Source organism: Sprattus sprattus, assembly GCF_963457725.1.
Source record: "Sprattus sprattus genome assembly, chromosome: 14".
NCBI classification, from domain to species: domain Eukaryota; kingdom Metazoa; phylum Chordata; class Actinopteri; order Clupeiformes; family Clupeidae; genus Sprattus; species Sprattus sprattus.
The window spans coordinates 29,434,103-29,452,160 of record NC_137912.1 but is presented as its reverse complement, the minus strand read 5'-3'; the positions used below and the strand labels follow the sequence as shown (position 1 = coordinate 29,452,160).

General features: G+C 42.6%; 1 protein-coding gene across 1 annotated transcript in view; it reads right to left on the bottom strand.

The window, feature by feature from the left end:
• Positions 1–9,820: 9,820 nt before the first annotated feature.
• The window catches only part of LOC308375594 (voltage-dependent calcium channel subunit alpha-2/delta-1-like), a gene marked incomplete at its 5' end in the record, with an annotated part of 107,909 nt that continues 99,671 nt past the window's right edge, over positions 9,821–18,058 (bottom strand). The window contains 2 exons of the mRNA XM_080851756.1: positions 9,821–13,193; positions 14,297–14,379. Coding sequence (XP_080707882.1) covers positions 13,056–13,193; positions 14,297–14,379 — 221 coding nt within the window. The 3' untranslated portion in view covers positions 9,821–13,055. The remainder of the gene's footprint in view (positions 13,194–14,296; positions 14,380–18,058) is intronic.

Genomic DNA, 18,058 nt, shown 5'->3' with positions numbered 1-18,058 from the left:
CCCTTTCAGTTTGCATACCGCCCAAACCGATCAACAGATGATGCCATTGCCCTAGCAACACACACCACTCTCTCCCACCTGGAAAAGGGCAACACGTATGTGAGGATGTTATTTGTGGATTACAGCTCAGCTTTTAACACTATTGTGCCTGCCAAGCTCGTCCCCAAGCTCAGTGGCCTGGGACTAAAAACACCCCTCTGCAACTGGATCCTGGACTTCCTGACGAGCAGACCCCAGGTGGTGAGAATGGGCAACCGCACCTCCTCCTCGCTGACTCTGAGTACCGGGGCCCCCCAGAGCTGCGTACTCAGTCCCTTCCTGTACTCCCTGTACACGTAGGACTGTGTGGCAACACACAGTTCTAACATCATTCTGAAGTTTGCAGACGACACCACCATTCTGGGTCTCATCTCTAACAACGATGAGACCGCCTATAGAGATGAGGTAAGGGGCTTGGAAGCATGGTGCCAAGACAACAACCTGTCTCTCAACGTCTGCAAAACAAAGGAGATGATCGTGGACTTCGGGAGGCTGCAGAGGGGGGGTCAGGACCCCATACACAAGGAGAGAGCTGAAGTGGAGAGAGTCTCCAACTTCAAATTCCTCAGTGTGTACATCAAGGATGACCTAACCAGGTCCATGCAGGCAGGCTCAGCAGTCAAAACTGCACAGAAGTGGCTATACGTATTGAGAAGACTCAAGAAGTTTGGCATGTCTTCTAAAACACTCACAAACTTTTACAGATGCACCATTGAGAGCATCCTCTCAGGCTGCATCACTGCCTGCAGGGACGTGCAGTCATAGGAGGCAGAGCCTCACCTGTCATTTTGAAAAGTAAAAAAAAAAAAAAAAAAAAATGTATATTTATATATATACATGTATATATTATAAAATAAATATTCATATTTCTCTACTAATCTGTGGTATGGGTGTAATTTCTGCAGGATTCCGATCATTTCACGCATTTTTATTATCAAAATCGCTGAATTTGCGCATTTCCGCTTCCTGAAAACATGGACGTGCCGTGGACTGAGGCAAATGTCTCTGTCTCTGTCTCTGTCTCTGTCTCTGTTTCTGTCTCTGTCTCTGTCTCTGTCTCTGTCTCTCTCTCTCTCTCTTTCGGACACACACACACACACACAAGTTCACATTGGAGACACAAGAGGGCTGGTGTGTGCTAGAAAAAAAAATAGAAGTCGTCTCTTTCTCTTTCTTTCTCTCTCTCTCTCAGGTCTCGAAATTGGGCTGGCCATGACAGGGTCCTGATCTGGTGGTACTCCATCCACACCTTTACTGGCCTGGCTGTATGGCATGGAGCATTGCCCTGCTGGAAAAAACACTTCTCAGAGTTGGGGAACATTGTCAGAGCAAAAGGAAGCAAGTTTTTCTTCCGGGACAACGTTGTACTTTGCCTGGCTGAGGTTTGTAAAAGACCATAAGGATTGAACCAAAGCGGACTGTAGGTCATCTTCTAAGTTCATCTTCTATGAGTCCAATTTTCAGCTATGCCCAACACATGGTCGTCTGATGGTTAGGCGGAGACCTGGAGAGGCCTACAAGCCACAGAGTCTTGCATCTACTGTGAAATTGGACTCATCAGAGAAGACGAACTTAGAAGACCCTCCAGTCCGCTTTGGTTCAATCCTTATGGTCTTTTACAAACCTCAGCCAGGCAAAGTACAACGTTGTCCCGGAAGAAAACTTGCTTCCTTTTGCTCTGAGAAGTGTTTTTTCCAGCAGGGAAATGCCTCTCTGGCCTTGGGATGCAACTATGGCTAGCCTTATTTGGCCTCATAGCTGGGCACTCTCTGCCTATATGTCCCTCCTTTCTGCAAGAGTAACACACTATGGGGCGCTCTGCCCTTTCCTCCATAGCCTTTCTGGGCCTCGCTGGGGTAAAAGAGCCCCTAGCAGGCATTCTAGTCTGCTCTCTGGTCCTCGGGTCATCTCGCTGACTGAACCACTCTGACCTACCTCGGGTTACTGGTCTGGGGCTTGTCTGCAGGCGAAAGTCCTGGTGACCTTGTTGGGCTGAGACAAAGTTCTCCACCAGCTCTGCGGCTCTCTGCCCTGTCTGGGGCTGGTGCTCCTTCACCCAGACCCTGATGTCTGGTGTCAGTGTTAGGAAAAACTGCTCCATGATCAGTACCTCAGAGAAACAGTAGTACGGGAGTGAATGTGAGTATGTTGATATGGATGTATTAACCGGGATCGTATGCTGAAACAGAGAGTAAAGGTGATATGACATGGTAATGGATGTAATGACAATAAACAGGTGAACAGTGACAATGGTGAGTTGTGCTTTAATTTCATATTGCGGTTATACCGTGTTGTACACAAACAATGGCGTTCACAGCCAAACTCGCGGCTAACTCTCACAGCCCATCATGCACACAGCTGCATTGTATGGGTAGCTAGCGATAGTCATGGCTCTGTGTGTGTGTGTGCGCAAGTTCAATGTCTCTCACTCTCTCTCTCCCGCTCCTGCGGGGCAACGAGAGTAAAATGTCTTTCTGCCACTTTTGCGGGGCAATGTTATATTTATCAATCCATGTTAAGGCTGACGGTGGAAAGGGAAATTCACTCTTCCACACTCACACACACACACACACACACACACACACACACACACACACACACACACACACACACACTCACTCACACATACACACACACACACACACACACACACACACACACACACACTCACTCACACACATACACACACATACACACACACTCACTCACTCACTCACTCACTCACACAATCACATACTCACACACATGCGCATACACATACACACACACACACAGGCAGAAGTACAGAAGCAGAGGCCCTGACAGACCCTACTCGCCTATGCAGACACCATCAGACTCACACAGGTTTTGTTAAATATGTGAAAAATACTAATGTTATAGTAATCAATAGAATGTTCATAATAAGCACCATGATATGGGTGTAACACAGCATTAGATACTACAATGACATAAGATTAAAGGAGTCTTAAAAACGAACATATTAGGCTTGGAAAGTGCGGGAAGTAACAGGCCGAGCGGCTCCTCCATAGAGGTCTCTGGGGAGTACTGAAAAAACCTTCTCCAGGGTCAGAGAAAGTTCAACTCTTGCACCTGCAAAACTTGCTACTCAGCATAAAAGTAGAAGTTGCATTGTAGACACAGGGGCGGAGATTTTAAGATTTAGGGTACATGTACTGTATATAAGCCATTGCAAATCTTTGTATCGGGAGCACTGTCTGCAGACATGCTCAGGTTTGTGATGTTGGTATTGCACTGACTGAATAAACTTCTTGATTCACACTCTGCCGGTCAGCTGGACTTTGTGAGTATTTTCACCACAAGTAACAGGAACTTAGAGTTTTAACCAGATCAGAAAACTGTATATTTTTCCTACTTTTAAACTATAAATCTGACACAACACTCTCCGATACCTTTTCTATGTATGCCAAACATAAATCCAGTGCAGCCATATAATAGGAGTACACGATCCATCTGAATAGAAAATAATGGTAGCGAACACCTAGGCCCCCACATAAGGAGGCTAGCACTTTAAATAGAGACGCTCCTCGGTTGTAGGGAGGGAGGTGAACGCTCAAAAGGGGGAGGGTTGTTTTTCTCTGGGTGGGGATGTGTTTGAATGGAGAAGGTTGTTTCTTGATGTACTGTATGTTTATTATTTACATTTCCACAGATGTTATTCTCTTGTCTGATCCAAAGCATTTAGAATTACCAGAATACGGAAGATTCCTTCCAGCCTCGGGAAGCGAGACGATAAGATGATATTTTCTTTTTGTTCCTGTTGAGAAGTGGAGGCATTACTTGAAGGGAGTTAAGTTTGAGGTCTATACTGACCATGCTGCCCTCTCCTGGGCCTTCAATTGTCCGAAAACTAGGTATCGACTCTCTAGATGGACCTTACGTTCACAACAGTTCAATTTCACAGTCTGCTACAGGAAGGGATGTTTGAACATGGTCCCCGATGCCTCCAGATTCCTCCACCAGGCTTAATGGCATCCTGTGTGTCTGTCATCAAGGCTTAGACCTGGGATGACATCCCAAGCTTGATGGAGGATTTCCCAAGCCAAGGATGATGACATCATGAGGCTCAGGCCTATGACTGACTCCGAAGGCAGAAGTGATCGGATTGGTTTTGAAGAACACCAAGGTGTGCTGTAGAACTTTACGTTAACAACACGATCACATTTTCTTTGTAAGGTTAATAACCACGCATGTATTGATTTTTGTATTCGTGTTTCTGTATGTTTTCTCTGCCTAAAGGCGCTTATACAGATCTTCTGATTTCATGAAAACAGCGAAAATGTGACGAGCTTCTGTTTGATGAAAATATAATTTGTTATAACTTGTCGCAGAAAAAACAGGGTGTGTTACATGACCTGAGGCCAGTTTGGGGGTTCTGTGGCTCCTACGGTTGATGAAAGGCTTTCCCAAGGGTGTCAGCCTTTGAACAAGCAGCAAGACTATCCTCCGCATTGTAAAGAAATAAATCAATCAATCTCAGGGTGTCATGCCCTTATGTTATAAAGAAATTAAGACAAAATGTGTCAAAATGGAAGTTGCAACATGTTCAAAGCCAGAGCATGCATAGCAGGGGCCATCCTGACACATAAGGTATGTCCACAGCCAAACCATCCCTACCCATATTTCACTGAGTCCACTCTATCAGTGCTCCAAACATTGAGACCATATATAGTAGTATAATATGTGGTAAACATGAATCATGGCTTGTCCAAAGCAGGGTAAATGACCTACATGTAGACCATATGTCTACTGTTCATGTGTCAGTTGATGTACACCTCAACTTTGCTTTAGTGAGCCACTGCATGTCCTTCTTGCATGGTCACCCAGTTTGTAAGGATGGCCTGATCTGGCAGATTTACACATGTGCCATATTCCTTCCATTTCTTGATGATGGATTTAACAGAATTTAAGGGGATGTTAAGTGTCTTAGACATTTTTTTGTATCCTTCCCCTGACATACTTTTCAACAACCTTTTCTCTGAGTTGCTTTGAGTGATCTTGGGTCTTCATGGTGTAACAGTAGCCAGGAATACTGATTACTGAATACTGACCAGTGAATGGACCTTCCAGACACAGGTGTCGTTATACTACAATCACTTGAGACACATTCACTGCACACTGATCCCCATTTCACTAATTGTGAGACTTCTAGCACCAATTGGCTAGCCTGACGATGTCATACTCATAATTCTAGTCAGAATATGAGTCTGAGACCGAACCATTGGGCTGTGATTATGGGGCGTGTTTCAACGAACCAGGAAAGAACATTCCTCTTTGCTGAATTGGATACCTAGAACCAATCAGAGCAACGTAGTATTATTACCATCTGATAGATTAAACTTTTACCTGATCCCGTAGGAAGGACGGCAAAAACATCGTTTCAATCGACAAATGCCTTGATCGCGTTTCTCTGTTCCTCTTTCAAAATGAATGCGCTGTCAATATCTGTTGAGATATGCCTGCTCACGTTACTTAATTAGCACTCAAGGCTAGAAGCTACCATTTGTTTCAATGTTTTTTTTGTCTATGCGTTAGCATAACCGATCAATAATGGTCTAGAGTGCTTCAGTTAAGACCTACAATCTTTGGCAACACTCGTTTTGCGTATACACAACTAACCGAGTCAATGTAGACATAAAAAAAAGTCGTGTAGATAGCTTAAATCATATAAAATATGTCCCACTAAGCTCCCGAGACGGCGCCATCTTTGTCCGATGTATAGGCTATTCTATCTATATCTGTCCATCAACGTATAAAGCCCGCCCTTACAATTTTATTGGTCAGATCACTTTTCGGTGGGCTTGAATCCCTCCCAACTAGCTCGACTCCAGACTGAATCTCTCAGACCAAAAATTTTGTGGGCGGAATTCAGGCTGGTATCCAGGCTACCAATTGGCTGGACCTCTGTTGAATTAGGTCAGTCTATTTAAAGGGGGTGAATACTTATGCAATCACTTATTTTCATTACATATTTTTATTTAATTTAACACAATCTGGTTGCTCTGTTTTTACGCAAATCTCTCGTTACCAGGCTCCTTCTTTACGAAATTAAAAGATTCGATTTGTGTGAAAAATGAACCCTATTCAGTGAATCTAGGCTTCATGTAAATGGGGCTTAAGTTTTGAGGCAGCTGCAGGGTCGTCTGGCACCTCATTGATTGCTTACTTGCCCCACGTGTGGGGAAACAAGCCCAAAGAGAGTGAGAGAGGTAGATCCCCACCAGGTGCTAATTGATTTCCTGCTGCTCTGAAAAGTGGTGTCTCACTTGTCCCGGGATAAAGGTTAGGTTTCATCTACGGCAAATTATCTGGAAATAAATTTGAAACCACCACCTACAAAGGCTACACAGAATTATGTATCTTCTTTGAAACAAATGTCAACTTACCTCAGAGGCAGAGGTGATGCATGTTTTAACACACAAAGGAACACATTCATTTTTCTGTGAGTGATTTGTCTCCCTTAGAACATCTCTGCTTACATCAACATTAGTGTAGAGTATATAAAGTGGTTAATCTGGTAGAAAATAGTATATAAAGTGGGTGAAATGGATCTGCAGTGAGGACCATCTCCAGTATCATCTGGACAGTTTGACAAGGAGTGCTTTCACAAGGAATAAACCGTAATGCTTCTTACTTGGTTCAAAACAGTTCCATTTGTTGATCCATAATTCTAGCTGGTAAGACGTGATCTAAAAAGCCGGAAGTGAGGTCTTCTTACTGCACATCACTGTACTGGCTACCGTTACATAGTGCTGTAATAAATTATATGGTCATGAAAGTAAGATTCAGAAACACTGCAACTGGCTGCCAGAACCTGTGGAGACACTGAAATTATATAGCTGTTATAAGCTGTCACATAACCTGCGTAAACACTGTAATAAGCTGTCACATAGCCTGCGTAAACACTGTAATAAGCTGTCACATAACCTGCGTAAACACTGTAATAAGCTGTCACATAACCTGCGTAAACACTGTAATAAGCTGTCACATAACCCGTCACATAACCTGCGTAAACACTGTAATAAGCTGTCACATAACCTGTGTAAACACTGTAATAAGCTGTCACATAACCTGTCACATAACCTGCGTAAACACTGTAATAAGCTGTCACATAACCTGTCACTTAAGCTGTCACATAACCTGCGTGAACACTGTAATAAGCTGTCACATAACCTGTCACATAACCTGCGTAAACACTGTAATAAGCTGTCACATAACCTGTGTAAACGTTGTACTTTGCCTGGCTGAGGTTTGTAAAAGACCATAAGGATTGAAAAAGCGGACTGGAGGTTCTTCTAAGTTCGTCATCTCTGATGAGTCCGATTTCACAGTAGGTGCAAGACTCTCTGGCTTGTAGGCCTCTCCAGGTCTCCGTCTAACCATCAGACGACCATGTGTAGGGCAAAGCTGAAAATTGGACTCATCAGAGAAGACGAACTAGAAGACCCTCCAGTCCGCTTTTTTCAATCCTTATGGTCTTTTACAAACCTCAGCCAGGCAAAGTACAACGTTGTCCCGGAAGAAAAACTTGCTTCCTTTAGCTCTGACAATGTTCCCCAACTCTGAGAAATGTTTTTTCCAGCAGTGCAATGCTCCATGCCACACAGCCAGGCCAGTAAAGGTGTGGATGGAGTACCACCAGATCAGGACCCTGTCATGGCCAGCCCAATTTCAAGACCTGAATCCCATAAAAAACCTCTGAAATGTGATCAAGAGGAAGATGGATGGTCACAAGCCATGAAAAGAAGCCGAGCTGCTTGAATTCTTGCGCCAGGAGTAGCATAAAGTCACCCAACGGCAATGTGAAAGACTGGTGGAGAGCATGCCAAGACACATGAAAGTTGTGATTTTAAATCAAGGTTATTCCACCAAATATTGATTTCTGAACTCTTCCTAAGTGTAAGCATTAGTATTGTGTAGTTTAAAAATGAATATGAGCTTGTTTTCTTTGCATTACTCGAGATCTGAAGACACTGCATCTTTTTTGCTATTTTGACCAATTGTCATTTTTCTGCAAATAAATGATCTAAATGACAATATTTGTATTTGAAATTTGGTAGGAATGTTGCCAGTAGGTTATAGAATAAAACCAAAATGTACATTTTACTTTAACACATACCAATAAATAGTAAAACCAGAGAAACTGATCATTTTGAAGTGGTCTCTTAATTTTTTCCGCGGCTGTATATCCAAAGGTGCTATTGACATTAAACTTTCACCAGATGTTGGTAACAACCCAGGTTATCCAAACATACCAAGAAACCAGAATAAAATTAGTTCTGAAATTAAATTATGTCTAATAATGTGAAATAACACAGGGAAAAAGTATTGAACATGCTTACTGATATTAATTTAATTCTAGGTAATGACAACTTTAAGACTCTTCCTGTAGGGAGAACTAGTCGTATGCATTGCTCAGGTGTGAGTTTGGCCCATTCTTCCACACAAACAGTCTTCAATCTTGAAAGTTCCCTGGGCCTCTTCTATGAACTCTGATCTTCAGTTATTTCCATAGATTTTCGACCGTATTCAAGTCAGGTGATTGGCTGGGCAATTCTAGCAGCTTTATTTTCTTTCTCTGAAACCAATTGAGAGTTTCCTTGGCTGTTCATTGTCTTGGTGAAATGTCCACCCTCGTTTTATCTTCATCATCCTGGTAGATGGCAGCAGATTTTTATTAAGAATGTATAGGTACATTTTTCCTTTCATCCTTCCTTCAATTGTGTGACGTTTGCCAGTACTGTATGCTGAAAAGCAGCCACACCATGATGTTCCCACCTCCAAATTTCACTGTTGGGATGATGTGCAGTGCCATTTATCCTCCAAACATGTTGTGCATTATCAAATTATTATCGTAATATATTTTCTGAACGTATCTGTTTTGGGTTCTTTGTATGTATGGATTACTTGGGTTGTTACCAACATCTGGTGAAAATGTCATGGTAGCACCTTTGGAAATATATTTACTAAGAAAAATGGTGACATGTTCGATACTTATTGTACCCGCTGTATGCGTTTAACAACCAGAGAAACTACAAAAACTTAAATGATGTAGATGAGCTTAGCTGAACAATCCCCAGATGATTTTATGACAATGATGGCTGCTTTTCCTCCATTTCAACTCAACACTTCATTGTTACTTATAACATAAAAAAATATGCTTGTGTTCATCCCAGTATTCTTCCTGGCTGTGTTACAAAAGATGTCAAATCTTATTTGTAGTCAAAATAAAGAAATAAAGTGATGACCAAGATATGGCTATAACTACACTGCAAATGCAATAGTGTGGCCATTCACCATTTCCTGTATCTGTAGACCTGTGTGCACAGACATAGATGTGAGAGAACATTTCCTGTATCTGTAGACCTGTGTGCACAGACATAGATGTGAGAGAACATTTCCTGTATCTGTAGACCTGTGTGCACAGACATAGATGTGAGAGAACATTTCCTGTATCTGTAGACCTGTGTGCACAGACATAGATGTGAGAGAACATAACCTGTATCTGTAGACCTGTGTGCACAGACATAGATGAGGGAGAACATTGCCTGTTGCTTTCATTTGCAGTTATCCAACACAATGCTGAGAATTTTAATTATGACTGTTTTGACTGAGGTCCTCTCAAGTTCAAAACATGTTGGAAAGACACACAGCAGATGTACTGAGGTCTATTTATTGTTCTGTGGCATGAGCTGGAATAAAAGCAACAGGACACGTAAATATATCCTGTGATACCTCCTTAAACACAGAAGGACAGAGAACATGTAATGACTGTGTTTAGAATACTGTTATCCTCAATTCAATCTCTGGTAAATCACTACTCAATAACATGCTGCTCAAAAAGAGGCTAGAATGTTGACCATGTAAATATTCTTCATTTTACAGTTTAATTCAAAGTTTGTTTCAACATACTTGCACTGAGGACAATGCTAGCAACTACAGATACTATGTTGTGGCCCTTTAGTCTTTTTTAGGCACATAATTGTAAGAATAATAATTCTTCTTCTGCTGTCTTATGCATAGGTTCTCAGTGGGAATGAGATGATTTGTACCCCAACCAACAGATTGCAACGTGTCTATTCATGAATTCAGAGTACTTCACAAGGCACACTAAATTATTTTTTTAAACATCTAAAATAAACAATATCAATATTGAAGAAAAAAAAACACACATCAATAGTTATGCTCTATCCACTGTGGTTCATGGTAAAGGAATGCCTATTTTAGGGCAGACCATCAACAACAGTATGTTCAGAGGATAACACCTGCTATGACCTTTCAACACAGTACAAAAGCATGGGTGACACAGCACACATTAAATCATCAGAACAATTTTCAAATCTTACATTTGGCAATTCAATACATTAATAGATACAGTATATTAAAAACACAGAGTTGTATATCAATTCCTTCATTTTGACAGACATTTCTAAAATCAAACTTGAGTTCCATAGCAGCAGGCATGTTGCATACTTTGGAGCAAAACCCTCAGACAAAGGAGTGTGATATCTTACATCAACCATCTATGTGAAACTCAAAGAGACAAACCATTACTCAATACTTCATAACTACAGTGCATTTTTCAAGACAGGCTTAGAATCTCTTGGATTTCATGGTTGAACCGATATTTTAGTGGGATTGAGGTACACAATTCTGGATGTTTATTCTACAACATGGTTTCATCTGATTTAGCTGCAGGCTCCCAGATTGGCTCAACCAACTTTTTGCGCTCAGTTAAATATTCGCTAAGATTATGGTCTGGAAACCTTTTTCGCTATATGAATGGCTCAGCCACTCTGAAGGGTAGATCAATCAGTGAACAGTGGGGGTGGCTAGGTGAGCTCATGTTAAAGTGAAGCATTTGTTTGAAACAATGGTGGCAGGTGGCAGAAGCATACAAACTGTAGTAGCTACGCTAGCAGACGAAAAAAAAAAAAAAAATGTGTAAATGTATGTATTAAGGGCAAAGACATTGGACCTCATTCTCGAACATTTTCTGAGGTTTATTCTGAAATGTTTCTTACGGACTTCAGAAAACCAACGTAAGAAAAAGATCTCGGCCAGATTCATGAATGCCTATAAATGTGTTCTTACGCAGCCAAAGTGTTCTCAGCTGTGCTCCCCCGAATGAGGTTTCTAAATTTGAAAGTGCATTCTCGTGCACCTGGATTTGCATACATAAACGCCCCGCCAGCCCCTTATAAGGGCACACAACCGTAGTGACGTGTGCAGTCGGAATCGACCGAATCCACGCAAAAGCAACTTGTAAGCGTGTCATGTCAAGGCGGAAAGCAGGCACCGGTCGAGTAAACGTAGATCTAACTTCACCAGTGCAGAGGTAGAGGTACTGTTGCAGGATGTAGATGTTACCATTCTATTCCACTATGGCTGTATCAACGCGATTGAGTTTAGTGCTTAATTATTTATTAATTTACATTTGCAGTCGTGTAGTGCTTTTATTTATTTTATGACATCACGATGCCTCGTAGAATCATGACTTTAAATATGAAACATAATTGTTAATGATACAAATATTCTCGTATTCATTATTATTATCATTATTTAAACGATTTCTCACAAATTCAGCCTTTAACACTTCTAACACAGGCGGGCCCCATGGGGTATCTTGTGTTTTTTTAAGGAATTGCATTTAAGAAAACTCTGGCCGATCTGAAATTCTTCGGAAGTTCAGAAAAAATCCCAGATTAGAAAACTTTCTTGAATGCCAAATTTGTTCCTAAAACACCACAAGTGGAGTTCAGAAGAAATTCCTTTATTCAACTCTTCTTAACTGCGTTTGAGAATGAGGCCCATTGTTTCCTTACTGCCAACGGGGTTGGGGACGAAGGACAAAGTGTAGCAATACCTGAGTGATCAATGTCAATTGGTTAAGGGCTGGTCCATTGGTTACAAAATGAATTTGAAGTCTATGCTCATTTGGATGCTACAACTGGAAACACAGCAGGCTAGCAGGCTACACAAGAGAAGGATAATCAAAGAAGAGGGTTGATTTGTCTGAGTTAAGTAGGAAGTGTGGAGTTGGGGGAGTTCATGATTTTGGTTGGACTGTTTGAAGCTATACCAGAAAACCATCTGACCACCCCTGTTACTGGCAGCATGATGAGGACCAGTTAGTTCATTCAATTGATCATGTCAATTGGATGCCAATATACACAGTTGCACTCTTTGGCAGATAACAAAAATAGAGCATTGGAGGCTAGATGGGTTTCAGCTATAGCTTGATTGATCAGGAAGTGAACATAGTTCAAATTTAGTTTTAACTAGTTTAACCCTTAACTCTTGCATAGTGAACAAGACAACCATGGTGAAATGTGGACTACATGTCGGTGGGAATGATAACAGCACAAACGACATTTCAAATGTATAAATCAAACCAAACTCCTGAAGGTGGGGATTGAGGGAGGATTGAAAGTCTTTGGTTCAAAGCAAGGGAAATGCAGACGTTAGGTGTGGGCCCTCCAGCCCTGTTAGCTCACACTTCTAGCCCCCAATTTCAACAAGATTTCCTCAGACTGGGAACTCACTTCACAGTCATATCTGTTCCTGTGAGACTAATTATTTCAGAGAGACTGCAAACGTAATGCTCCCTGTTAACATCAAATCTAATCTGCTTAAATACCATTTGTTAGTTTAAAATGCAAAGGACATTTCTGGCAGTGGTTATATTACTGGTAAAGAAAAGGAAATATGTATTTAAAGCATCTTCCATTGAGTGCAAACACTGCATGAGTAGTGACTAGGCTTTGGGTATTTGCATGGAACATCTCAATCACAGACAGGTTGATCAACTATCAGTCATCAAAAGGCCTTTGGGCAGTGATCAGCCATCGCTCAGAAAGTTACATTTTGGTTCTTTACTTGGATCATTTCCTTCCAGCACTACCCTCAACCCTGAAACAGGTCTAGCAGGTCAGCAGAGAAGCCATTGAGAAACAAGAAAGTGGCAGGGTGAAATCTGTTATGTTGGTGTAGTCGCATCACTGAGCAGTTGTCATGATAGGCAGTGTCCAGTGTCCAGAGGCATTCAGTAACCCAAGCAGAGCCAGCTGCAGCAGCACAAGGACCCAAAGAGAGGGGCTCAGGCCAGACACTCCACCACAGTCCACATCGTGCTCCTGTTGTGACCATTACACAGAGGACAGTCAAGATGCAGTACATGTCAGTCTGACCTGAAGGGGACTTAAGTGTTGCTGTAATTACAACTATACATTAAACTATTACATGAATCTTGTTTTCTGTATGTGCTATAAAAATACACTGAATCGAATCCTGTATATACTTTCAGGACAATGATGAGCACACATTAAGATCCTAAGAACAGTCAGTCTTTTTAGTTGCCCATTCATTTCCGACAAGCAGACGACACAGAGAAGATGTTATCCCTCATTGTTAGATAGATAATTATAGGGGGCAGTCTTAAAGAAGAAAAGTGAAAAAGGAAAGGAAAATGAGAAAATGATAATGATGGTGAAGAAAATGAGAAATGATGCGGAAGAGGTGATGACATGTTTAAAGGCCAATGAAAAAAGAGAAAGAGAGGAAGAGTTAAGATGAGCCTGGGACTGACCCGAGACAGGACATGAGCAGTGGCAGAAGTAACATGAGAAGAGTTAAGATGAGCCTGGGACTGACCCGAGACAGTACATGAGCTGTGGCAGCAGTAACATGAGAAGAGAGGAGACCAGTGGACAGCCAGCGCTGGTCCTGCACCTGGCCTCATCCTAGCAACAACCAGCAGGCAACAATCCAGAAATAGACACACAGAGAGAAAAAGAGAAAGAGATAATCATGCAGCAAAACATTAGACTGGCAGCAATTAAGTAACTGATGAGAAGTGCATAGAAGAAAAGATACAGAGCAAGTCATTAATATTAGGGAGTAACTGAGAGAGATGGGCAGTAAAAGAGAGAGGTCCAGTTTGGAATTTAAATGTGTGAGAGCCACTCAAAAGAGAAACAGTATCAGTGAGTGAAAAGTTGAAAAGCACATTAATGGAGGCACAGAAAGATTTCACACAGAAATGGGCAGAACTAACCAAACGGAGCAGAAATATTGATAATATAATAACACAGAAAAAGGATATTAGCATATATGAGCAAATGCAGGCGGGATGTCAATGATATATGGTGGCGTGTGAGTCAACATTCAAGAAACTTGATGCTCTCTCTAGGAAAAGAAAGAAAAAGGAAGATTTCAGTAGAGAAAGTGATAAACTTACACTTGAATTATTGTCGAAGCACGCGTCTGGACCCTTCCTGTAGCGAGGATTCAGGGCGAGTTCACAAGGATCTGGTCCAGGGGCTTTTGGTATTTGCTCAAGAAACACACCACAATATGGACAATAACCTGAACTAAAATGTAAAATGACCTAAACAAGGAACACCATTTGTCTGTGGCAGAGGCCTGTTTGGCATCTTGAAAGGGTGCTGCAATGCCAAGGAGAGAGTACAAGAGATAAATAAACAACATGATCCACTTTACTGCAAATTGAAGGAAAGAGGTGGGTGCCAATATTATTAGCCTTCAGCATATGATGTCAGGGTACACAACCAGGCTGACGCAGGGGCACTGCAGATCACAACCAGGTCCTTAGGTGCTGAAGCTAATCCTGCAGGCAAACTGCAAAAAAAACAACCTACAGCCAAAAATCACCTCATCCAGTTTAGCACGGGAGACACCCAGAGAGAGTTGCAGACACCAGCTCATAAGGGCTTCCAAGACTCCTTTCTCCAGGAAAGGACTGGAACATGAGGATCGACATAGGTAAGCAGCCGCTTTACCACTCTGGCGAGACATAGGCTGTGTTCAAAAACTAAGATAGCTGTCTTGATCCTTGATCTCTTGTTGGACAGGTATCTGACGAGACATGTCCTTTCGGGGGAAGGTATCTCAAAAAACGTTGATTTTGAACAGTCTATCAAGATAGCATGTAGGGCAACATGTGACGTCATCACGTTGTGTGTGCTTATCTGCTAGCTAACAGCTACTGTTAGCGACCTGGCTAACGGATACCTCGCTAACAAACTCAGACTATTTTTGTTAACCAATCATGGCATAATTACATAGTGCACGGTTTATTTCTCTGTAACTTAAAAAAAAAATAGGCTAAAAAAGCAAAGAAACCTACATTGGTGAATACTTTTGTGGGACTTCAACGAATTTATCCGCCATCTTTTTTAAAATGTGTCTCTGATTAGGGAGATGGCGCACAGATTTATGGGTAATAGGCAGCTTCAAGGCTGATCCGATGCTCTCTTAGAAAAATGACCGTTATGTGACGATTTTAAGGTATATTATAAAAGCGGAAGAGAAAGACTAAGGGCCCTATCTTGCACCCAGCGCAATTTACATTGTCACCGACGCATATATCATTCCTATCTTGCACCCCGCGCACAGCGGGATTTTCCCTCCAGAGGCGCACGTCGAAATGAACTTGCGCCGAAATGGGCGGGGCGGAACAGAGAAGGCCTTTCTCAGGCGCAAGTCTTCCTTTGTGGTATCTTGCAGTTTCAAAACGACAGTGCGCCGTTGACCAGAAAAAAGCTAGTCTAATGTCAGAGGCGCATTGTGTAGAGTCTGTGGCGCGTATTCAGACGCTATTTTAAGAGCGCGTGCTTGGCCGCACAGTATAGGACCTATAGGCTACACTTTACTTCTGTCGTCTACACGAGAGATTTACACCAATTTTTTGGCAAGCCATATATAATACAAGGAAAATAAAGTATTTACCACATGAGGAAATCATTGTGATATCCATATCCAAGATATTTTTAAAAATAGGCATACATCTAGCGTACACATTGACCCAAAGTATTCAGGTTAATTGAAGCTGCGTGACATTTGATTTATTGTATGGCTTTGTTGCATTTATTTCATGCCAGTATTATTATAAATCTTGTAAACTCATCTCTGTGTATGTGGACTTTATTTATGAACCTTGGGTTTGGTCAGCTGGTGCACTGGGTTGGGTGCCGATTTCCATGCCCCCAAATCCCTGCACGCTCTCAGGCGTGAGGGTAGACGTGGCGATGTCCTCTGCTGCCGTCAGGTCCTGGGTCGAGGCAGATCCACCTCCCATGAGGCCACGAGAACGTGTGTTACCTGCCAGCTTGGATTTCCCACGTCTCCGGACGTCATTATAGCGTTTACGGCATTGTGTAGCCGTTTTCGGGTGCCCCGTAGCAGAAACAATCACGGCAATATCTTCCCATGCTTGCTTGACTTTGCTAACTTTTGGAGGGTTTCATGATCTCCATATATATCTATCTCCCGGCTTTTTACAAAGCCATACAATAAATCAAATGTCACGCAGCTTCAATTAACCTGAATCATTTGGGTCAATGTGTACGCTAGATGTATGCCTATTTTTTAAATATCTTGGATATGGATATCACAATGATTTCCTCATGTGGTAAATACTTTATTTTCCTTGTAATTATATATAGCTTGCCAAAAAATTGGTGTTAATCTCACGTCAGTCTCCTCGGCTGTGAACTTTTCCGGTCTTCCTCCAGGTAATTCCGCCATTATAATAACAAGCCGCTATGGAATATGCGCTCCTCGCTCTTAAAGGGAATGTGAGTTGACGCTCTGATTGGTTTATTGCATATTACGCCCAAACCACACCTATGGCTGAGTAACCTCCTTTGGACCAACCCATTTGACATTTGCGCCGGACGCAACTGTGTTTTTTCCGCCGTTATAATAGCAAATGCGCCATAGAGCCGCCCACACAGCTACTTGCGTTTGGCGCTGTCCTACTTGCGTTTCTGATCGTCTAAATAGGGCCCCTAAGAGTTTTCGAACAGTCCCTCCTTCCTTAGATGGAAGGAAGGAAGGAAGGAAGGACGCATTTTAGAGTTTTCGAACAGAGCCATAGTGCTTTGGTCTGCTGCCAAGAATGCCCTGCTCATTAAGCTCACCATTCCTTGGGAGGGGGAGGAGGGAAGGCAGGCCTCATGTGGCCAAGAGAGGACTAAATACATAGAACTGGCTGCTGAGTACTGGTAGGCAGGCTGGCAGGCAGGCTGGCACAAATCTGCAGCACAGGACGATCTTGCAAGCTACCAGACACTGCTGGCCTTCTTCTCATCCAGCATCACTGCTGCTAAGAAAACTCAACAGTGATCAACAGTGCAACTGATGCTTGGAAACTATTCTCCACCTTCAAAACTCTGCTCTACCCTCCTCCTCCTCCCCCAGCTACTAACCTCATAGCTGATAACTTTGCTTCCTTTTTCACAGAGAAAGTGGCAGCCATTGGGAAACAATTCAACCAACTGTCTGCCCCCCCTAAGGGCGCAACCATCAATGGCTCATCGTTTCCCTCTTTCACCCTCTCACTGAGAGTGAGGTCTCCAAAATTCTAACAGGTAGCCGTCCAACTACATGCCCGCTGGACCCTATCCAATCCAACATCCTTCAAGCCATATCCCCTGCCGTCTTACCAGCAATAACACAGGTGATTAATGCCTCATTTAATTCTGCAACATTTCCTTCTTCATTCAAAGTGCTCAAGAAGCCGTTTCTCGATCCCACTCAGGTGGAAACCTATCGACCAGTCTCACTTCTCACCCTCCTAGCTAAAACAATTGAGAGGGTAGCTTCCAAACAGGTCACAGTTCCTGAGTTCCTGTCAACAAACAATCTCCTCGATCCAAACCAGTCTGGATTCAAAAGCGGTCACTCCACCGAAACAGCCCTGTTCTGTGACGGAGGCCTTAAAAACAGCTAGAGCAGCAGCTCAATCCTCGGCTCTCGTCCTTCTTGACTTATCAACTCCGTTTGATACATTCAACCACCGCATCCTTCTGTCCATACTGTCAAGTATGGGCATCTCTGGCAAGGCGCACTCCTGGTTTGAATCGTACCTCACTGGGCACTCATTCAAGGTGTCATGGCAAGGTCATCTGACTGTACCTCACCACCTCACCACTGGAGTGCCCCAAGGGTCAGTAATGGGACCAATTCTCTTTGCCAT